The sequence below is a fragment of the Nelumbo nucifera genome, chromosome 1, assembly GCF_055504915.1.
Source record: "Nelumbo nucifera cultivar China Antique chromosome 1, China Antique-T2T, whole genome shotgun sequence".
NCBI classification, from domain to species: domain Eukaryota; kingdom Viridiplantae; phylum Streptophyta; class Magnoliopsida; order Proteales; family Nelumbonaceae; genus Nelumbo; species Nelumbo nucifera.
The window spans coordinates 181936210-181960606 of NC_142649.1; the positions used below are offsets into that span (position 1 = coordinate 181936210).

The 24397-nt window shown below is 40.3% G+C and overlaps 1 protein-coding gene and 1 pseudogene across 1 annotated transcript; one reads left to right on the top strand and one right to left on the bottom strand.

The window, feature by feature from the left end:
* The first annotated feature begins 221 nt into the window (after window positions 1-221).
* Window positions 222-22868, top strand: LOC104600231 (3-methyl-2-oxobutanoate hydroxymethyltransferase 1, mitochondrial). The gene is made up of 5 exons (XM_010263084.3): window positions 222-1005; window positions 1157-1363; window positions 1448-1594; window positions 22432-22485; window positions 22576-22868. The coding sequence occupies exons 1-5, from the start codon at window positions 574-576 to the stop codon at window positions 22834-22836; spliced, it is 1101 nt and encodes a 366-aa protein (XP_010261386.1). The 5' UTR covers window positions 222-573; the 3' UTR covers window positions 22837-22868.
* LOC148804221 (putative serine/threonine-protein phosphatase 2A regulatory subunit B'' subunit TON2 pseudogene) lies at window positions 15684-16532 on the bottom strand (annotated as a pseudogene).
* Window positions 22869-24397: the final 1529 nt, after the last annotated feature.

Genomic DNA, 24397 nt, shown 5'->3' on the forward strand with positions numbered 1-24397 from the left:
TATCAAATTCATTTTATTAATGCTAGAGAAAACTTTATCATTTTATACTATATTCAATGTCGGATAGCAATCTGAATTCGATATAAATCCCGATGTATAGATCCGATTCGAATTCGAATATAAACGAATCAAAATTGGATCTACATATATCCGATCCGTTTCGGCTGCGGATCACATCGTATTCAAGACTCAACTGAAACATGATCGCATTCATTGTTTGCGCAGTTGCGCTCAACAATCCACTAAAAGTTGACAACTGAAACATAGTTTTCCCTTCCATTTCCATAGCGCACTCTGTTTGACAAATGTCAACTGAAACATTATCTCATTCATTGCTTGCGCTCAAACAACCCAATTCAACCAACTTGCAGTTGCAGGTGTCACAGACTCACAGCCCAGACGTCCTTCTCTCAATAAATAAATGGAGCTAAAACAAAATGAAAGAAAGCTGAGAAGAGAAGTAGAGAACCAACAAACTTAACAGACCATTGCCATCTTCAGTTCACAAACTGAACAGCGGCCTTCTTTGTTGTTTTCAATCTACCTCTTATCAGGTTCCTGTGTTCAAAGAAGATGGTGGTGCCCACCTTCCTCCTACCCAAAGCCGCTGCTGCTGCTTCTTCCATAATCTCCAGAGTTGCTTCTCTTTCCCAGCTGAGATGTATGAGCAATGTCCCCGAGAACTCAGTCTACGGTGGACCCAAGCCTCAGAACCCCAACAACCGAATCACCCTATCCCACCTGAAACAGAAGCACCGTAGGGGCGAACCCATAACCGTCGTAACTGCTTATGACTATCCATCAGCCGTTCACCTTGACGAGGTCGGCATAGATGTCTGTCTCGTGGGCGACTCTGCTTCCATGGTCGTTCATGGCCACGATACCACCCTCCCCATCACCCTCGACGAGATGCTCGTCCACTGTCGTGCCGTTTCTCGCGGTGCCAAACGTCCCCTCCTCGTCGGCGACCTCCCCTTCGGCACCTACGAATCCAGTCCTCAGCAGGTAAATCTAATCCAAATAATTAGATGACGCTAGCGCAAGAATACAGCATTTCTTCTCTTCTGTATATATTCTCTCTATGAATTAAAGTTTTTTTTCTTTTAAAATCTTAATTTCGTAGGGTTTTCGTTTTATGGTTTGGTGATATGTCCAGGCAGTAAACACGGCTGTTAGAGTGCTCAAGGAAGGCGGCATGGATGCAATTAAATTGGAAGGAGGAGCCCCTTCCAGAATTACGGCGGCGAAGGCCATTGTCGAAGCCGGGATTGCTGTTATGGGCCACGTCGGGCTCACCCCACAAGCAATTAGTGTTCTTGGGGGATTTAGGCCTCAAGGGAAAAATGTTGCCAGCGCTGTCAAGGTCTCTTTGTTCGCTCTGGTCTAGTGGTTTGCCTCCTTTTTCCATGATTTCCCAGAACGATAACAAGCTAGTATCTCTATTCAGGTTGTGGAAACGGCACTTGCTTTGCAGGAGGCCGGGTGCTTCTCGGTTGTTCTGGAATGTGTTCCTGCACCTGTTGCCGCGGCGACAACATCTGCCCTCCGAATTCCCACGATTGGCATTGGGGCTGGACCATTCTGCAGTGGGCAGGTCAGTTGGTTCTCTAGTTAATTCTTTTCCTTCCAGTTGGTACTTCCAGCCATAAACCATAAAGGAGAAATGTTTTTATGACTGCGCTTCTTTGCTGTTGGTCTGTTTGTAAAAAGATACTAGAACCATTGTATCGTCGTATATAAAGTTATAAACTGGGATTGGCTGTAAAAACTGATGGGTTTCTGTAGTTGATTAACTAGGGACCAGCATACAGACAAGTATTTCATCTAATGCTTAAGCACTCTTACTTGTCTGATCTCGTAAAATCTATAAACTAAAACAAGGACAAGCATAATTGGTAGAAGTATGGTTCTTGGTCCACAGACATGGGATTGACTTCTATCCCTACCTTCGTGTGTGCTATTTTGAGGGTGTGGACGGGGGGGTATCCCCTCTATAGCATTTCTGTTAGCACCGGTCCCTCGCCAGCTAAAGCCATATTGTATAACTATAACCCAGAGAAAGGCATAAACATAAACAATTAAAAGGGACAGTGATTTGGGTACACCAGTTTTTGAAACAGAGGGTCCTTGTTAATGGTTAAAACCTTCTCTCTCTCTCTCTCTCTCTAAGTTCAGCATAGCCCTATAAATAATTTTCTATTATTATAAATAAAATGATAAAGTTCACTCAGGATTCCTTGTTCATCAGAAATGGGATATGCTGAAAGCACCATTCAAAAAAAATGGAAGCCTTTAACTAGATCTTAATTATAATATAAAACTTGTGTATATCTTATCCAACACCAAGATGCTTAAGATATTCTTTCTATGCCAGTATGTCCAATAGCCATTGGTTGGTGCAATGACCTCTGATGCCTTAGAGAAACAAAATCTCAATAGCTATGGATTAATGATTGCTACTACTGGGGTAAACTACTATAATGATTTTTCAGTCACATTCTGAATTTTGCAGCCACAAAATCTCAATAGACATTGCTATGGGTATATGTTATTTTATTTTATTTTTATTTCTTTTGAAGGGCTACACAACGGGGGGTAGCCCATCCCCCAACCCATAACCCCCAACCTAGGTGCAAGCGGGATTCAACCCCAAGTCTCCACTACGACCAGCAGGAGACCTTACCAACCAGCTGATTTGCACCTTGCAGTATATATGTTATTTTATTTGTTCAGTTAAAATATTTTGAGATGGAAAGAAGAAGGAAAAAAGGTTTTGTCGAGAGTAATCGATGTGTTACTGTTCACACCAAGAAACCTTTCATTTAACATATTGAACAGGTGCCCAAATACAAAAGAACATAAAAGGACATAAATGCCCTTACACTCTCAACACTCCCCTCCAAGCTAAGCATAGACATTTGTCATGCTAGTTTATTCAAATTGTTGTCAAGCTTTGATTTAGGGACACCTTTAGTAAGACAATCAGCCAACTGATCTTCAGATCATACAAAAGGAAAACAAATCTCTCCACTGACAACTCTTTCTCTGACGAAATGTCGATCAACCTCTATATGCTTTGTACGATCATGTTGAGCAGGATTGTGGGTTATGTTTATGGTAGTTTGGTTGTCACAATATAATATCATTGGAGTAGTATCAATCTGCACTTCAGGCACAACAATTCAGACACTCCATGAGGCATAGCTTTGTACTTGCCTCTACACTAGATCGAGCCATGATTGATTGTTTCTTACTTCTCCAAGATACAACATTACCACCCACCAAGGTACAAATAGCCAGAAGTAGACTCCTATCACCAATAGAACCTGCCTAATCAGTGTCAGAATAGGCCTCTACCTTTAGATGCCCATGATTAGAATACAACATCCCTTTTCATGGACACCCCTTCAAATAGGCAAGTATTCTATTCACTGCTTGCGTATGAGATGATCTAGGCTTATGCATATATTGGCTCCACACTCACAGTATATGATATATCAGATCTAGTGATAAGACCCGCTTCTATTCTGTCACCGGTGAGCTTGTTCGAGGGAGCTTGCCCTCCTGAAATGAATGAGAGGTAGAAGACAAGAGAGAGAGAGAGAGAAATTTCAATGATTCATTCACTACCCTTCAAGCATTCGTTCATTGGCCTATATAATAAATGGCCAGCTACAACTGTAACCACTTCTGAGAATTTTCACAGTCTATGATTACTTTTCAATACGTGGGTGTCGGTTATATACGAACGTAATGGGTGGTGCCACCTACGTGATTCGTGTGGTGTTCTGGATTGATGCATGGGCCTTCTGGGCCTGACTTGCTGTGTGTCTTGGGCCTGGGTCTCCTGTTGTTGTCCCGAGTGGGTAGTTGAGAGCCTATCAGTCCCACCTTCTTCAAGAAACACCTTGTCCTCAAGGTTGATGTGGGGATACTGATCTTGTAGTTTGTCATAGTCCTCCCGAGTGGCATTTTCTGGTGGCAAGTTTTTCCAGATGACTAAAGGCTTGCTTGTGTAACTTCTTGCCTATCTTGACCCCTCTTACATTTTTTATTTGTCATGGTTCAATCAGTATATCCCCGTCTTCTGTGAATTGCAGAAGGGTCGGGCTGGCCTTAGTTGTAGGGCTTAGGCAAGGCTTCAGCATACTAACATGGAAAATCGGGTGTAATTTTGAGCAAGTAGGAAGCTCCAATTTGTAAGCCACCTGCCCCACTTGTTCAATGACTTCAATCACCATGAATGGGCCAAAATACTTAGGATATGCTTCTGCCAAACTCGTCGGGCTACTGAAGCTTGCCGGTAAGGCTGGAGCTTCAAATAGACCCAATCCCCAACTACCAATTCAAGCTCCCGGTGATTGCGGTCGTAGGCCAACTCCATGTGCTGTTGTGCTCTCTGCAAATGCAATTTAAGGAATCTCAATATCTCATCTCTTACGTCCTCAATGTGCAGCTCGTAGTTCCCTCCCTCGATCCATTTTTTGTGTACATCTCTGAAAAGTGTGTGGATATCAGCTGTTGTAAGGTACCCTCTTCCATGGAGATCAAGACACCGAAAGAAATATGTCAATCCTCCCGGTGTATCTTTGTTTTCTAGGGCCAAAACAAAGTCAAGAAAACTTTCAAAATCCATCTCCCGTGCATTATCACCACCACCACCATTTTTGCCACACTGAGCATGTTTATCAAATGCCTGCTCTGTTGAAGATTAATCAGTTTTATGATGTTTTTCTGAGTAGATGTTTTATGTTAATTGTTAGATAGGAGGTGGGGACCACAATAGTTATGTGAGTCCAAATTTTATTATGTTTTTGAGTGTTATATATGCTGTTTTATGTTTTGCTGCCCTATAAGGGCATAGTTGTCTTTGTACTGTTCTATTATTTTTAGTATAAATAATAAGTGAAGGGGGCGGCCAGTTTTTTGCTCTCTTTTCTTTTCAAATTCTCTTATTCTCTTATTCTCCTTTTTTCTTCCTTCTCTCTTCAAGAAAATACTTTTCTTTCATATTTTTTAGTTCAGCAGATTTCTTGAAGTATTCTCATGCAGCCCTGGATCAGCTGACTGCATGAAGCAATAAAGGGCTGATCGATCTTCTATAGATTGCCCAGTTCTTGGATTTTTTGGTGGGATCTAGTCATCAAGAAGGTAATCTACTGTTCGGCATCAAAATCAGGAAGAACTGGAGTACGGGGAAGAGTCCCAAAAAAGTTGGACTCTTTGTTTATGACCTGATCTTGGGTGCCCAGGTATTGTTAGTTTTCTTTTGATTTTCTGAAGAGGGCGGTTTGATTTCTGGAATTTTCTAAGCCTCCTGGAATGATCGATTCATTCTTCTCTTTGTTGGGAAGCATGGGGAGGAGAGAGATTTCTCTCCAAATAAGATTTTCTTCTTCCGAAAGGATTGGTTTCTGTGTGTGTGATATTAAATTAGTGTTAGAAGGTCTCCAATCTATTTTTTCTTACTGTTGAACTGTTTGAAGTAAGATGGAGAGTTGGAATACCGAGATAAAATCTATTGGTACTGTGAGGCTGGGTGTTGGAGGTAGTAGTGATATTTTTGGGTCTGGGATCATTACTACAGTAAAACTCGATGGTACAAATTATTTGGAGTGGGCACAATTAGCTAAGATGGCTATTGATGCCCGTGGAAAGTTAGGGTATCTCACTGGGGAGGAGAAGAAACCTGATACAGACTCGTCTCGATGGGTGTAGGAGAATTACATGGTAATGTCCTGGCTATGTAATTCTATGTTACCTCATATTGCAAAAAATTTCCTATGGGCTAATACTGCTAAGGAGATTTGGGATGGAGTGACTGAAACCTACTCTCATAAGCAAAATGAAGCCAGAGCCTATCAGTTAAGAAATTAGGTGATAAGTATGAAACAGGGAGAAAAACCTCTTGCTGTGTATTTCTCCATGCTGAAAACCCTATTGCAGGAAACTGATCACTTAGAAACTGTGGTATGGGAAAGTGTAAATGATGCAACAACCTATCACAGACTAGTAGAGAGGAATAGGTTTTTTGAGTTCTTGGCAAGGTTGAACCCTGAATTTGACATTGCTAGGCAGCATATTCTTTCTAGGGAGGGTGTGACACTCTCTCAAGCCTATGCCTTTGTCTCTGGAGAGGAGAGTAGGAGGAATGTAATGCTGAGATAGCCTGGGATTGACCAATCGGCTATGGTTGGTATAACAAAACTTAAGCCGAATGGAGACAGGGGAGTAGTGAAACTAGAAGGGAAGTAAGAAGAACTTGGTGTGATTATTGCAAGAAGCCTAAGCATACCAGGGACACTTGTTGGAAGCTTCATCCAAATCTTATGCCTGGCCGGATAAGGAACAAGAAGGGAAATGCAAATGTAGGCACTACAGGAAACACTTCAGCCCCTCTTTCCCAAACATTGGGAATCCATTGCAGTAGCAGTAGTGAGAACAGAATTAGAGAGGTTTGGACAGCATATAAGTAAGAAAAATTCACCTAGCTCTAGCCTTCCAGATGGACACCAGAATGCAGGAGCCAACTACACCACTTCCTTTGCACATACAGGTAGTTCATATGCAACTGCAAATCTTGCATCCACTTCAGGTAAGGAGGAACCTCCCTGGATTATAGACTCAGGAGCATTTGAGCACATGATTAATACCCCTACCCTTTTCAGTTCCTATCAATTGTGCTCTGGTAGAGGCAATCTCTACAACAGATGGTTTACATATTCCCATTGTTGGGAAGGGGACAGTTAGAGTGACCAATGATATAACTCTGTCTTCTGTTTTAAATGTCCCTAGACTTCATACTAACCTACTGTCTGTTAGTTCTTTGACAAAAAAATTGTATTGTCTCATGACTTTTCTTCTTGGTAATTGTGTTTTGCAGGATCTGGAGTCAAAGAAGATGATTGGGAGTGGTCGTGAGGTGAATGGAGTCTACCTTCTAGATGAGATTCCGAGACATTAGGGCCATCATGTTAGCAACAATAGTAGTAGTGGGTCAGAGTTAGTGAACTAGATTATTCTTTAGAATAACCACTTGGGACATCTTTCTTTTAGTTCTTTGAAATGTCTTTTCCCAAAGTTGTTTGAGTCTGTTCAGTTATCTACTTTGGAGTGTGAGAGTTGTCAGTTAGGAAAGCATTGTAGACAGTCTTTTAAACCATGTAATAAAAGAAGTACTTTTGCCTTTAATATTGTTCACACTGATGTATGGGGGCCATATCATATCCCGTCCATGGGAGGATTCCGTTACTTTCTCTTGTTTGTGGATGATTATACATGATATTCTTGGATATATTTGATGAGATCACGTGATGAGGTTCCTAACTTGGTATAACAGTTCCACCAGATGGTTCTCACACAATTTGGAGTGAGAATTAAGGCTTTTAGATCAGATAATGCTAGAGAGTACTTTGAGAAGGATCTGACCACATATCTCTTAGAACATGGTGTAATTCATCAGAGCAGTTGTGCATATACACTGCAACAGAATGGAGTTACTGAGAGGAAAAACAGACACATTGTGGAGGTGGCAAGGAGTCTTATGGTGTGTGCTTCAGTTTCTGTGCAGTTCTGGGGAGATGCAGTTCGTACCGCCGTGCATTTGATTAATCGTGTTCCTTCACGGACTTTGGGGTTTAAGGTGCCATTTAGTCTTCTTTTTCCAGATGGGGAGATATTTCATATACCTCTGAGGGTTTCTGGTTGTGTTTCCTTTGTTCACATTCTTGACCCTCATCGCAAGAAATTAGATCATAAGGCCAAGAAATGTGTTTTTCTTGGGTATGCTCAGAACCAAAAGGGGTATTGCTGTTATGACCCAGTGTCGAGGAGCAGATTTGTCACTATGGATGTTACCTTCTTTAAATCCACCTTCTTCTTCTTGAGTGGTTCTCCTTAGGGGGAAGAGTTTTGGGGAGGAGAACTCACAATCTGTTCCTCTTCCTGTTTCTTTGGTGCCTCCATCAGTTCAGCCAGCACCTGCATTAGTTCAACCAACACCTGCACCTCCAGTTTCATTACCTGAGCCACTACAGGCAGCCTCACAGAAATATCAGCGCTGGCAAATGATGGTTGACTCCACACATCCTCAACCCACACCATTTTCTATCAGTCCTTCTGAAACTCCAGATTCGGCAGATACAGTTCCAGATATTCCTCTTGAGCCTGAGCTTGTTATGTTTTTTGATGATAATGTTCCTGTCCCTAACACCATTATTGCAGCTGATCCCACTGACCTTGATCTTCCCATTGCACTTCGTAAGGGGAAGAGAAAGTGTATAGCTCATTGCATTTCACATCATCTTTCCTACAGTGCTTTATCACCCTCTTACCGTGCTTTTATTTCTTCCCTAGATTTTGTGTCTATACTCAGGAATGTTATTGAGGCTCTCTCCAAACCTGAGTGGAAAACAACCATGCAAGATGAGATGGATGCTTTGGTCAAAAACCAAACTTGGGAAATAGTTGATCTCTCACCAAACAAGGAGACAGTCGGATGTAGATGGGTATTCACAGTGAAGTATAAGGCCGATGGCAAGATAGAGAGGTATAAGGAAAGGTTGGTAGCAAAAGGGTATACTTAGACCTATGGTGTTCATTATCTAGAAACCTTTGCACCAGTAGCTAAGATGAGTTAGTTCATATCTTTTTATCTCTAGCAGCCACCTATTCATGGCCCTTGTTCCAGCTTGATGTAAAAAATGCCTTCCTCAATGGTGATTTACTTGAGGAGGTATATATGGACGTTCCAGTAGGCTTTTATGAAAATGTTGGTAAAGGAAAGGTGTGCAGACTCAGAAAATCTCTGTATGGACTGAAACAGTCACCTAGGGCTTGGTTTGACAGGTTCGGAGGGGCACTCATCCGTTTTGGATACACACAGACACAGTCTAATCACACCCTCTTTGTGAAGAGGAGAGGTGCTCTGGTGTCAATTTTGATTATGTATGTGGATGGTATAGTGGTGCAGGAAATGATTTGGAGGAGATTGATGATCTCAAAAAATCATTGCAGCAAGAATTTGATATCAAAGATCTTGGTGAGCTCAAATACTTCTTGGGGATTGAAGTTGCAAGATCTAAGCATGGGATTTTCATTTCATAGAGAAAGTATGTACTTGACCTACTGTGGGAGACTGGAAAGCTGGGGACCAAACCAGTAGACACTCATATTAATCCAAATCACAGAATTAATGGTGTGGATGGTGAGTTGGTAAAGGATGTGGGGAGATACCAAAGAATGGTAGGCCGATTGTTGTATTTGTGTATGACACGACTAGATATTTCTTATGCTGTTAGTGTTGTGAGTTAGTACATGCATTCACCTCGAGTTCAGCACTGGGAAGCTATTGAGAGAATACTTGCATATCTAAAAAAGCACCTTGGCAGAGGCATTATTTTCTCAAATCATGAGAATCTAAAGCTAGAACCCTATACAGATGCAGGTTAGGCAGGATGCTTAGATGACAAGAGGTCTACATCAGGAGTTTGTACTTTTGTAGGTGGAAACTTGATCTCCTGGAAGAGTAAGAAGCAAGCGGTTGTAGCAAGGTCAAGTGCAGAGGTTGAGTATAGATCCATGGCTCATGGTGTCTCAGAACTTCTTTGGATTAGATTTCTTTTGAGTGAGATTGGGGTGAAAGCAAAGGAACTTATGATGGTATACTGTGACAATCAGGTTGCAATCAATATTGCCCACAATCCAATTCAGCATGATAGGACAAAACACATTGAAGTTGATAGACACTTTATAAGAGAAAGGGTAACAACTGGAGAAGTTTGTTTGCCTTATGTCTATTCAGAGTTGCAGCTGGCAGATGTTCTCACTAAAGGGGTGGCAAAGAACAAGCTTGATCTACGCAAGTTGGGAATGTGTGACATTTACTCCCAACTTGAGGGGGAGTGTTGAAGGTTAATCAATTTTATGATGTTTTTCTGAGTAGATGTTTTATGTTAGTTGTTAGATAGGAGGTGGGGACCACAGTAGTTATGTGAGTCCAAATTTTATTATGTTTTTGAGTGTTATATATACTGTTTTATGTTTTGCCGCCCTATAAGGGCATAGTTGTTGTTAGAGTGAGCCGAATAGGGGTAGTTTAGTAATCTCATGTCAGTTAAGTACTTTGCTTATGTGGCTGTTTTATTAGAGCACTCTGCCCCACACTTAAGTGTGGGCAGTTTAGTCTTTGTAAGTGTAATTAGAACCTAATAAACATAAGGGGGTCGACTGAATAGGCGACTAATCAGTTTCGACTAAATCCTCTTGTTTTCTCTTTCTCTTGTCTTCTTCCTCATCTTCTTCTTCCTTCTTCACTGGTTCGGATTACTGTAGCTGCTCCAAAACATGGTATCAGAGCCAGGTTTCTGACCTTCTTCCGCTTGCAAAGCATCTCAGCTGTGTTCGTGACACCCTCTTTTTCGTTTTTGGTTAGTTAATGGAGAGAGCTGGTTCGCCCTAGGTCTGAGACATCACAGTTCGTTGTTCTCTGCTGCGCACAATTTTCTTCATCAAGGAAGGTGATTTCAATAGTGAATGGTTGGTTGATACTCTCAAAGGAAGGTTGGTTATTTAGTCCTTTTGTGTTGCTGGTATTTCTGGGTAGGAACCCTTCAAGAATCAATTAGTACTGATTAGAACCTAGAGAACTAGGTTCATTGTTGCCCTAAGAAGGGCTGTGTGTGCAGTAGCCGAATGGTGTAGGGCTGCTGTGAGTTGTTGAGTGGTGTTAGGGCTGCTGTAGGTGGCCGAGTGGTGTAAGGTGGAATGCAGTGACCTTGCCAAGCTCCTTGTGGTCGTGTAATGCCCTCTTAAGTGTGTTAAACAAATCTGAACTGGGTGTAGCAGTTTGACTGTGTTGTGGTGCTTGTGATGCACAATTTTTTTTTTTATTGTGTGGTTGTAAGAGGGCCTACTATTGTGTTGTGGTGCTTGTGATGCTTATGTGGGTCGTAGGTGTGTGAAGTCAGCAGTAGTGTGAAGAAGAACAAGTGTGTGCTCCCACTGTTGTGTTTAGGGGCTGCAATAGGTGCTGAAGTATCAAACTGTGAACAACATCAATCAGCTTGTAGCTGAGAAGTAAGGTTAGAGGCAACTGTGAAAGAGTACAATGGCAGCAATAGGAGATGGCTACAATGATCAGAAACCTAATGTGGTAATTTCCTCCGACTACCTAGGGGTACAAATGACCTCAATTAAGCTGAATGGGGAGAACTATGTTCCATGGGCTAAATCAGTGGAAGTGTTTCTCAAGGCAAAGAAGAAAGTAAAGCATGTAAGAGATGAAAAGCCATCGGAGGACTCTCCAGAGCAAGAAGATGCTCAAATCATGACTTGGCTGTGGAATAGTATGGAACCCAAAATTAGTGCCAACTTCATGTTCCTTGATATGGCTAAGGATATATGGGAGCATGCTAAGAAGCTATATTCTGGACAAGATAACACAACAAGAGTGTATCAGCTTTATCAGGAGTATTTTGATTTACAACAAGGAACCAAAACTCTAGAAGAGTACTATGCCAGCATGAAGAATATAAAGGAATGAACTCAATGTCTATCACCCCCTTACTCCAGATATTAAAGTTCAACAACAGCAAAGGGAGCAACTAGATGTTACAAGATTTTTAGTGGGGCTGAAGTCAGAATATGAACCAGTTAGAGCCCAAATATTGGGGGGCTCTACTCTTCCTACACTTGAGGAAGTATTCTCAAGGCTTCGTAGAATTTCTTTGGGACAGACAGAGAACTCCACACAGTCTGATAGATCAGCACTTGTGACAGCTCGAGGGGTTGGACATAGTACAAGAGGGGGAGGTCATGCTCTCCGAGGGGGCCGTGGCAGTTCCATGATTAGTCGGGGTGGTCGTGACTCAGGGGGAGGCCGTGGCAGAGGGAAGAATAACTCTACAAGGAAATGTACTCATTGTGGTAGAGAGGGACACACAGTAAATTTCTGTTATGATCTACATGGCCCTCCCTCTAAATGGGCTAATCATGCTGTAGCAGGTGAGGTTGATATCAGTGACAGTAAACCGGCAGACCGAACTCCTCCCACATCTACATCTACCTCTGGGAGGGAAATGGTGAGCGTGCATGATGAGTATGAACGGTTCCTTCAAACTACTTCACAGCATACTACTGCCACACTTGCCCAATCAGGTATTGCTTGCATGTCATCTAAAACCTCTCCCTGGATTATTGACTCTGGAGCCTCAGATCATATGACCGGGACTCCAGGTGTGTTCTCTTCTCTTTCTGAAACCCCCACATCACAAACTGTTACACTTGCCAATGGGTCCTCATCTCCCATATGTGGTGTTGGTAATGTTGACATGGCTTCTGTGCCCTTATCATCTGTTTTATATGTCCCTAAGTTTCCATTCAATCTTATGTCTGTTAGTAAAATAACCAAAGATCTTAACTGCTCTATTACCTTCTTTCCTTCCACTTGTGTTTTTCAGGATCTCAAGACGGGGAAGAAGATTGGTGGGGGGCATGAAGCTGGTGGACTGTATTATCTTGACGGTGGTGGATCTTCAATTGCTCTTTAGACTTCACTTACTCCTCTACAATGGCATTGCCGACTGGGACATCCATCTCTCAAGGCTCTCAAGATTTTGGTCCCGTCATTGAGTCATTTGTCAGTTTTGCAATGTGAGTCATGTCAGTTTGGGAAACATCGTCGTGTGTCCTTCAGTCCAAGAGTTGAGAGTCGTATGTTGAGTCATTTTTCTTTGGTTCATTCAGATGTTTGGGGTCCAATCAAAATAGAGTCTTATAATGGGTACAAGTATTTTGTCGATGATTGTTCAAGAATGACATGGATTTACTTAATGAAAGAAAGAAGTGAATTGTTTTTCATTTTTCAAAAATTCCATGCTGAAATACGCACGCAATTTGGTATTCCAAACAAAATTCTTCATTCAGATAATGGTCGTGAATACTTTCTTACTTCATTTCAACAGTATTTAGAACAGCATGGCATTATTCATCAGACATCATGTGCATACACCCCTCAACAAAATGGGGTAGCTGAACGGAAGAACCGTCAGCTTCTTGAAACTGCTCGGTCTATTCTTCACCACATGAATGTTCCTAAACGTTTTTGGAGTGATGCTGTACTCACTGCATGTTTTCTCATTAATCGGATGCCCTCCTTCATCCTTCATGGTCGGTCTCCCTTCTCTATCTTGTTTCCCACTTTATCTTCCTTCCCATTAATTCCTCGTGTCTTTGGTTGTGTGTGCTTTGTCCACAATCTGAGCCTTGGAATAGACAAACTAGATGCACGCTCAATTAAATGTGTCTTCCTTGGCTACTCACGGACTCAAAAAGGGTACAAGTGTTATAATCCCATTACCCGGAAGTGCTATGTCTGCCCTGATGTCACCTTTTTTGAGTCAGTCCCCTTCTTCTCAAGTTCTGAAGCGCCTTCGTCTCCACCCGCACTTCCTCTTCCTCTCCCTGTCAGTGATCTAGTTCCAGATGTTGTTGTTGGAGTAGACTCATCACCTCATCCCGTGCAGATCACCATCGAACATCCACCAATCCGGCAAGTGTATACACGTCGAACGACACCGGCCCCTCCTCCAGCTTCTACCTCATCTACGGATCCTCTCATGGCTCCTATTGTTGAACCTTCAGACCTTGACCTACCCATTGCCTTACGGAAAGGTAAACGCAGTTCTACCCTTCATCCCATTTCCAATTTTGTTTCATTATCTCGTCTTTCTACATCACATCGCCAGTTTGTTTCCCTTTTATCCTCTATTTCCATACCTAACAATGTTCAAGAAGCTCTCAGTTCACCTGATTGGCAGCGGGCAATGAAGGAGGAACTTTCTGCTCTTCAACATACTCAAACGTGGGAACTTACTACTCTCCCACCTGGTAAGCATGCTGTGGGATGTAAATGGGTGTATACTGTGAAATACTTGCCAGATGGTAGTGTGGAGCGTCTGAAGGCCAGACTTGTTGCTAAAGGTTACTCACAATTGTATGGAGTGGATTACATGGAGACATTCTCTCCGGTGGCTAAGATTGGTTCTGTTCGTGTACTAATTTCCTTGGCAGTTATGTATGATTGGCCTCTATTTCAGCTTGATATAAAGAATGTCTTTCTCCATGGTGATCTTGTGGAGGAGGTATATATGGAGCAACCACCTGGGTTTGTTGCTCAGGGGGAGGATGGTAAGGTATGCAGATTGAAGAAGGCAATTTATGGGCTGAAACAATCGCTGCGTGCTTGGTTTGGGAAGTTCAGTGAAGTGGTGAAGAGTTTTGGAATGAAGCAGTGCCAGGTAGATCACTCAGTGTTCAACTATGACTCAGAAGCTGGGAAGATTCTATTAGTGGTCTATGTGGATGATATTGTCATTACTAGCAGTGATAAATTGGGGATTGGCAAATTAAAGGTATTTCTGCAAAATCATTTCCAAACAAAAGATCTTGGAACATTGAAATATTTCTTGGGAATAGAGGTTGTCAGGTCAAAACAAGGTGTAAATCTATGCCAAAGAAAATATGTTCTTGATCTATTGGAAGAAACAGGATTGTTAGGTGCAAAATCGGTTGAGACCCCTATGGAACCAAATGTTAAGTTGAGCAGTGATACAGGAGAAGTATTTGAAGATCCTGGAAGGTATAGACAACTAGTGGGGAAGCTGAACTATCTGACTATCACGAGACCCGACATATCCTTTGCAGTCAGTGTGGTGAGCCAATTCATGCAGGACCCTCGTATACCTCACTGGGATGCAATTCTTAGAATTGTGAGGTATCTGAAAGGAGCTCCAGGCCGTGGACTATTGTATAAACCAGGAGGAAAACTTGAAGTAGTGGGGTATACAAATGCAGACTGGGCAGGCTCAGTGAATGATAGAAGATCTACTACGGGCTATTGCACATTTCTTGGAGGAAATCTTGTGACGTGGAAGAGTAAAAAGCAGACGGTTGTGGCCAGAAGTAGTGCTGAAGCTGAGTATAGGGCCATGGCACATACTACCTGTGAGTTAGTGTGGTTGAGGAATCTTCTACAAGAAATTGGGTTTCACATGGATAAACCTATGAGACTGTATTGTGACAACCAAGCTGCACTCCATATCTCATCCAATCCTGTATTTCATGAGAGAACAAAGCACATAGAGGTTGATTGCCACTTTGTGAGGGAGAAGGTCCTTGCTGGAGAGATAAACACAGAACATGTGGGCTCGAATGATCAATGGGCAGATTTGTTTACAAAAGCTCTAAACTCAGGGAAAGTGAACCATCTATGTAACAAGCTGGGATTATATGACATATATTCTCCAGCTTATGTGGCTGTTTTATTAGAGCACTCTGCCCCACACTTAAGTGTGGGCAGTTTAGTCTTTGTAAGTGTAATTAGAACCTAATAAACATAAGGGGGTCGACTGAATAGGCGACTAATCAGTTTCGACTAAACCCTCCTGTTCTCTCTTTCTCTTGTCTTCTTCCTCATCTTCTTCTTCCTTCTTCACTAGTTCGGATTACTGTAGCTGCTCCAAAACAGTTGTCTTTGTACTGTTCTATTATTTTTAGTATAAATAATAAGTGAAGGGGGCGGCCAGTTTTTTGCTCTCTTTTCTTTTCAAATTCTCTTCTTCTCTTCTTCTCCTTCTCTCTTCCTTCTCTCTTTAAGAAACTACTTTTCTTTCATATTTTTTAATTCAGCAGATTTCTACTTGCTCCATGAATATTTTTGTCAATGTACCATCTACGTATTCTCAAAGCTCCTGCTTGCTCAATGTCCCATTCATCACTTTATCTAGAGCAAGAAACATATCACATATCCTTTGTGCGGATGTCAATGAGAACCAGTTTTCAGCTTGTTCAGTATCAGTGACTTCTTCCTCACTTTCCTGGTGCAGTTCCATGAGTTCCTGGAGGCAGTTACTAAGTAGTACCTTCTTTATGCATGCTTTACCTCGCCTGTGAGGATCACAAAAGAAGAAAATTTTGCGTGCAGCTATGTGGCAGTTCACTTGAATCAAAGCTGCAGACCTACCTCGTAGTTGTGCCAGATTAGGAATAAGACCTCTAATATAGGCCTCCATTTCATGAGAGTGAAGGAAACCATCAGAATCCTCATAAAGCTCGCTCATATCAATTCTTGCCTTAGTGAGGGAAACTGTGCGCATCACATAAAGGTAAAATGGTAGGATGGAAATTCTTCCAGACTCATCTTTCTCAAACTTCATAAAATTTGAAGGGCTGAAAAACTGTCGACACCTTGGACCTATTTGCTCCATACATACAGAAGCAATATGGCAAAAATCTTCATAATTCATCTTCTTTGGTGAGAGCGTAGCTGAGGCAGGGACAATGATGACAATGACAAATGTCTTCTTTGTAGCAACAAGACGAGCACTAATTAATCCAACTCTAAACTGCCTGAACATACTCACAACAATAACATCCACCCAGATATAGGATATGGCACTACTGGAGATGCTAGAATGGACAAGGTGAACAACGACTACGTTAAAGATGCTTGGATTGTCACCATTACCTATCATTTCACCCTTTCATTGTTGACCTGTGTCAAGAGGTCCTATTGGAACCAAAACCCAAATCATTGAGTCTGCCTTAGCTATTTTGGCATCACTGTCAATGATCGAAATAATCTGCCGACATCGTAACAATTTGGTGGAAACAAGCACATGTCCAATACGATCTTCGTGGTCGAAGGTTCTGTGACCACCGGGCCTAACTCCAACACTGAACCAGAACTCATGGTTGTCACTAGGGAGCCACGGAAGAAGAGAAAGAACAGGGATCAGTGAAACTAGAGGGTGGACAGAGACGGGTTTCAGGTGGCATGATGAGATGGGTTGGGTTATGGTTGCCACCAACAAAAATGATGACCAGAGGTTGAGCAACTGAGACAGACCTGGGCTGGGTATGGACAAGCTCGATTTAAGTGAGAGAGTGAGAGGGAAGAGAACAGGGACCAAGGGTCGAGCTACATGGATAACGATGGATGGGGTTATAGTCTTCACACTGCCCTTCTGTACCACCTCCCCTATTTTGTCACCTAACATCATTGAGCTTGTTGCTAGGGTTTAAGTCTCAACTCTTGATGATGATCTCGTTGTCGTCATTGGCTTTCCAATGCTATCTATCAGCTTCAATCCTCCATAGTTGAGGGCCTATCATCTAGTTAGACACAAGTAGAGAAGGCGACTGACAAGTCTTTGATACACACCTTTGTCAGGAAGGACATCTCCATCATTAACTCCCAACTTGTGATTGGGATCATTTGGAGTTTCAGCTGGTTTATAGTCCAATTTTCCTATCTCCTAAAGCAGATCAAGGACATATTTCATCTAAGAAATATAAATGCCCCTCTTTGACCTTGCAACCTCAATCCCTAGGAAATATCGAAGATTTCCAAAGTCCTTAATTTTGAATTCAATAGCAAGAAAAGACTTCAGATTAGCAATTCCAGAGATATCGCCCCCTGTGATAACAATATCATCAACATATACTATCAACATAGTCACTTTTCCATTTGCTCTCCTGATAAACAAGGTATGGTCAGCTTGAGATTGTGAGAAGCCAATTTTCAAGACAACTTTTCTGAATTTTTCAAACCAAGTTCTAGGGGACTATTTAAGGCCATAAAGGGATTTCTTCAAACAACAAACATTTCCTTCACTCTCAGGGATGTTCACTCTTAGAGGAAGTTCTATGTAAACTTCTTCTTGAAGGTCGCCATTAAAGAAGACATTCTTAACATCCATTTGATACAAGGGCCAAGAATAGTGGTAACAAGAGACAACGATAACTTTGACTGAATTCATCTTGGCTACTAGAGCAAAGGTTTCTTAGTAATCAATGTTGTAAGACTGAGTGTGCCCTTTTGCTACAAGTTCCACGTCTTCTTTTTAAGTGCCTCTATTTCTTAGTTCATAGCATCCTTCCAATGAGGGAACTGCACTGCCTCAGTAATAGTGTGAGGGATAAAAACAGGAGCAATGAAAGGGGTATAGGCACAATAAGAGGGAGATAAGGTATCATAAAAGACATAATTTGAGATAGGATATTTAGTAAATGTCCTTTTTTGCTTTATGAACTGCAATAGGAAGGTTAAGGTCATAATCCACACTAGGAAGCTCAGTAACAGATTCAACACAAGCATCAAAAACAGGAAGAGATTCAGAATCCAAATTACCTGAGTCTAGGAAGTCAGATTGTAATAATGGACATTCAATCTTTAGAGTCATCCTCTTTTTCTGTCTAACAAACCATTGGTGCCAAGGCCAAGGAATAGGAGGAACAAAGGAGGAGGCACAGGAGGAGTACTATTGCCACCACAGGGAGGAGGAGGAGAAGAAGGATTGACAACATTAGTTGCAAACGGAACAGGAATCGACATACAAAAAGGTTAAACACGGGCCTTTTAAATCACTGGTAAGGATAGGTGTTGGAAACTAAATCCCCACCCAAAGCCTAAGAAGTTAATATCCCAACACTATCTGAACACCCAAACACCTTTCCCACAAGGTTAAACACGGGCTACAACAATAAAACAAGGAAAAATAGGTACTTATAGAAAAACAGGGGAAGAAAAAGTTCCCAAAAAATGTTTTAGGCCTCCAAAAAATCTGGGACTACTCCTGTAGTCTCAAATATTTATCATGATTCAAACACAAGAGGTTTTAGCAGCAACCAACCCACCATGCGAGCATGCAAGCCCTAAACTCCAGATCTGAATTTTTTTACCAATTTTCATCCAAAAAATAAAAAAAGTCAAACTACCATGAAGGCTATATCAAAATCCCTCTAAAAATGAGGTGCATCAATGTGCATCAGAAACACATACGGACACCGTTGACTGTACAGACTGCTGATGTCAACTGATGGTGTGCTGGCTTCAGCAGTTTTGTCTGTGAGTCATGACCAGCAGCTGATGCTCCCCTTGATCTTACGATGCTTTGATACCAAGAAGGAAAAGAGGTTTTGTTGAGAGTAGTCAGTGTGTTACTGTTCACACCAAGAAACCTTTCATTTAATAAAGTGTGGAAATTCTCGATTCCTTCCTAAGATTGAGATTATGCAAAATATTGATGTATTCAATTACAATTAAATAATTTTACTCTTTCACCATTCATCCATGGTGGTGAAGTTCTCTGGAAACACTAAATAGATTACGCCAGCCACAGTTCATAAATAATGTGAATAGTATTTTCCACATTTTTATATATCAGCTCAGTTATATGGTATTATGGTTGTCATGGTGGCAATTCCACATTTATTAATACAAGGAGTAAGCTATTATATAACTATATTCTATAGAAGCATATGTGTTTGAAGCAATACAATCAAATACAAAAGTGTTGATAAAGATACTAAACTCGGTAGTTCCAACAATGCAAGTAACAGAACCGTCAAGGTCCTAACTATGATATGTTTGTTTGTTTTTTTTTTTTTTTTATCAATAACAGTAACTTTTATTAATAAAAGAAGATACAACAGGAGGGGGGTAATAACAGAAGCTATGATCTGTTTGTTACCAGAACATGTAATCTTTCAACCCGCGTTCTTTAATAAGATTAAAAAAAGGTTCTTTATTAAATTTCTTTGAATACAAGAGTTCTAAAACACTTTACCAATTGATAATAGAATTATTTCAATTCCATCACTTTTCATAGCCCAATTGGTTTCTAGATTATGGATGTCATTATCAAAGACATGGATTCAACTTGACTCAAAATAACAATTTATCTGGTTTCTACTTTACTAATCTCAACATAGTTATTGTAAATATTAATCATTATATATGCCAATCCATAGAAAATACCGATCATTATATTTGATGCAGCTGATAGGTCATTTTGATTCCCATAAGAATCAATATGCCTTATTCTGTAAGCCAATGATAAAGGATATCTTGAGGTTTCATGTTATTTAATAAACAGCTGAAAGGGGATAAAAAAGAAAGAAAATATGGTGCAGCAAAGTAGTAGAAGAACTGTGAAACAATGCCTTGAACATGACAAAGATGAAAGAACCTTGATTCACTGTTACATTAGGTAACAATTGCACATCTGTAAAACAGAAAAGCCTAGTCAGGATAAGGGATGAATCATGAATTTCAAATTTCAAAAGAAAAAAGAAAAAATAGAGTTGCATACCAAAAATAACAATTCCAAGCTATCCCTTAATATTTACTTGCAACAAAAAAAGTTTGGTCAATCTCAATGCCTTAGTTTTTGCTTTGATACTTTCTTATCGGCCCTTTTTCCAGAGATGGAAAACAGAGGAAATAGACCAATTCAATGAAATTCTTTGGTTCTAAAAATTGGATAGCTGTCCCCAATGCCATCAAATATCTACTTAGTAATGAGAGACAAAGTTGTCTCTCTTGTACAAAAATGTAATTAAATAGAAATGCTTTCTGTTATTTGGAGAGTTAAATTTTGGACTAAGAAGATGGAAGCTTTTAGATCAAGTTCTGAAGTAGAGTACAAGGCTATGGCTCATGGAGTTTCTGAGTTACCATGACTTCAGATCTTTTTAAATGAATTGCAAATGGATGTCATTGGACCTTTAAAGCTCTATTGTGACAATCAAGTATCAATTAACATTATGAATAACATATTGAGATTGACAGACACTTTGTAAGAGAGGATTGTCTCTTGAGATCCTTGCATTCCTCATATGCCTCCTACAAGAAAGGCAGCCGGTGTTTTCACCAAGGATCTCACTAAAGCAAGATTTTCCAAATTATTGTGCAAGCTAGGCATGATAGACATTTATGCTCAGCGTGAGGGGGAGTGTTGTGGGACTTAAATCTGTGGGCTTAAGTTATAATGTTTCTCTTTTTTCTCTTATTTAGTCTAAGTGGGCTTGGGCCTGAAAGTCTTTTTATGTTTTATTATTGCTGCCACCTAACTAGGGGCAGATATGTCATTTTATCTCTATTAGCTCTTCATATAAAAGATAAAATTAGGGCTGGGCAGAACACCAAGCTGCCACCCTTTCTTCCGGTTCTCTTCATCATCTTCTTCTTGCTTTTCTATTCTTCTCAAATCTGAATGTGAACACTTGTAATGTGTGTACATCAGTCAATTTGTTGTTCAAAGAAATTGAATTTGCAAAAAAACATTGCTTGTTTTTGTATATTGATTCTTAATCTTGGTAATGCCGGCATTGTTATGATCTTGAGATTCGAATTTAAATATGCTAGGTATTGGTTATCTTAAAGAGGCTAGAGCTTGTAATTTTTTTATTTAATGTTTCTAGGGGATCTTCGGCTTGAACAAGATCAAGTACTAAGCCTTTTAGCCAACCTTAAAGATATAAATTTTGTAGATTTTTTCCTAGTTTTTAAAATCTCGATTCTATCTAGTAGTTTCCCAGTTTTGAGATTCAAGTTTCGTTTTAGTATCTATTGCTTGTTACATAACAGGGCTGGCTGCAAACATACAGATTCCTTAATTGAATATTGTTACTTAAGTTGGAAAATTTTAGTTCAAATAAGAGCAAAAAAGAAAGTTTATTTAATACTACAATAGGTTCTCAAATATTTAAGTTTGAATTCTTACTGATATTCTTGAACTATAACCCCTTAACCATAAGGAATTTAGCAGAAAAGGAAACCAAGAAGTATTAATATTATAATTATGGGGTAACCTTTTCTTCAAGTACCCGTTGAAAGTGGTAACTTATTGCTCAGAACTTGCATGGTTAAAGTGCAGGGGTCATCTACCTATCAGATTAGTGCTAGGTATTGATTGTCTTGATTAGATAACCTTAAGTATGTTTTCTTATTTGAATTTGCATGGTTAACTCAAATCTAAATACATGCAAACATACAGATATTTTAGTTACCCTCCACTGCTTCAATCATTAGAATCCTTTTTCTTTCTGGATTTTGGCCTTCAAACATTATCTGTTTAGGCTAAAAACCATGTACCCAAGGAGGTAATTTCCTTGAGTTATATACAATAAAACAATGTTCTCTGCAAATTGTGCTGATTACATAATCCACATTTTACTCTATTAATCTTATTCCCAAAGATTTGTTCTTGGTAAAGGAGAAATTTGCAACTTGCAAAGCCTGATTTGGATGCTATTGGCACTGAAATTCCAATCTCAATCCCCAATTTGCCATGCCTGAGTGAAAGCTAAATAAGTTGTTATCTATGTATATGTATTAGTGAAGGCAGATGTCCAGTTTTGTGTTACTTGACATCTTGGGGATTGATAACAACTTACCAATGAGACGATAAATTAACTATGTGACATCTTTAATGTGATTGGTTGACATTAAGATTTAATGTGTCACAAATATTCATTTCTGCTCTGCAGCCTCTCCAACTTCTTTGGTATGTATAAAAAATAAATGATTTCTTTGGTCACACTAATGAGTTCCATTTCATTTAAAATGGGATGTAAATGTTGATGCAGGTGCTAGTTTATCATGATCTTCTGGGAATGCTACAGCACCCTCACCATGCCAAAGTCAGTAGATGGATTTGTCTTCTGGTTTGAATTCCTTTACTGATACCTTCACAGGCCATTTTCTCAAGGTAGTCACTCTGATCTTTGCAGGTCACCCCGAAGTTCTGTAAGCAGTATGGGCAGGTGGGTGCTGCTATCAACAAAGCTCTTTTGCAGTACAAGGAAGAAGTGACCAGTCGATCTTTCCCTGGTGCTGCCCACACCCCATATAAAATAAGTGCCACTGATATTAATGGATTCTTGAATGAATTACAAAAGATGGGGCTGGATGAGGCAGCATCTGCAGCAGCAGCGGTGGCAAAGAAGACTCAGACAGATGGAACATTGGAAGGGGTGAACCCAGCTGATTGAGCATAGCACATGTGGATTCATTACAACAGTCTTCAATTCACAGTTCCCCACCCTCCCCAACCCAATCTTTTTTTTTCTTTTATTTATTTATTTATTTCTGCTATTGAAATCATATCGTTGGGCTCTTGATCTGAATAACAGGGGAAGGCATCACAGCAGCATTTTCCGGCAAAATTACATTGTTTTTTATTTTAAATTGAAAAGAAAAAGTCTTCCCAATATGCGACTGTAGTGTCTTGTTGCTACTGGCTAGGATGTGGTCGGCAGTTCGGGCTCAAGCTGAATTGCCTGGACGTAAGGTGGTCACAAACCCAAACAAACACCGATTCCCATCAAATTCAAATCTCAGCAGAATTGGTGTTTTTTCTTCCTGTACTCTCTGGGTAAAGGGGCTACACAAACACAACGGAGGTAGTCCATCCCTCGAATTCCATAATCACAACAACTAGGGGTGAGTGGGGTGACCATTTTCAGCCCAACCAGAAAAAACCTGGCTCGGCCGTGGGAATTTTGGGTTTGGGCCTAGGTTTTGTTTTCAGGCCTGTTAAATATCAGAGATTTCTGGGCTGGGCCTGGAAAATTTTGCAACCGTGGTGATTATTCAAATACTTGGATTTTTTTAAATCTAATATTTCACTTTGAATAAAGGATTAAAAATAATATAATATTAAAAATCTAATTATCTTTTTATATTTTTATTTTTGTAAAATAACTGAAACCATAGCAGTCTTTTCACTGAACTAAAGCCCTTAACACAGGTTTGCTAAGGCCGGCCCTTGATCGCCCACAACCTCCCAAGTCTGGCAGTCCTTCAATTTGTTTTTGTTTTTTTTGTTTTTTTTGTTTTTCTGGTAAAAGACTTAAACTTTCCCTGAGTTTTTACCTAAATACTGAAACATCCCCTAATTTTTTAAGTTGGACTTAGCAAGGCCCAAAATACCGATACGTATTGGCTCATATCGGCCATTATGTATTGTGTTGGGAGCTTTCTAATACACCCTTAAAAGGATCAGGTCAGACCATGGTTCAGGGTAACTGGAAGTTAAACTAATCCTCTGAATCGATTTTGAAAAAATAAATAAAAATAAAACATTAAAGAAACTTTGAACCTTGGGACTTAAAATTCCCCTGTCAACCTCCCATCTGACATCTGTTAATTCTTCATCCATATCTATTTGTAGATATATATGTGTGGTTTAAGTTTTTCCAAAATCTCAATATTGCCCTTATTTATCTCTTTGACGAAACAGATTCTTCAAATTTTGTAAGAGAATAACAGGTTGTACACGAGCTCAGTCATAAGTTCATAACCCCTCTCTCTCTCTCTTCGTGCATATGAAGTCATCGTCTTCCTCTCTCATCTCCTAAACTAGCATGGCAAAGGCAAACCATGATACTTCATCAAAGGCAAAATTGCAAAAATAGTAGAGGGGATAATACCAATTCGCATTGGTCCCTGAACCACACAGACTCTCCATTCTAAAGAAACCCAATAGAAAATAAACTTTCAAGTACTAAAATTTTGAACTTTTGAGAACTTCCAAAATACTTGATTTTTCCA

Coding starts and splice junctions, on each gene's coding strand:
- LOC104600231 (XM_010263084.3), top strand. CDS start 574: ATGGTGGTGCCCACCTTCCTCCTACCCAAAGCCGCTGCTGCTGCTTCT. Junction 1,595..22,431: donor GACCATTCTGCAGTGGGCAG/GTCAGTTGGTTC, acceptor ATGTTGATGCAG/GTGCTAGTTTATCATGATCT. Junction 22,486..22,575: donor AGCACCCTCACCATGCCAAA/GTCAGTAGATGG, acceptor TGATCTTTGCAG/GTCACCCCGAAGTTCTGTAA.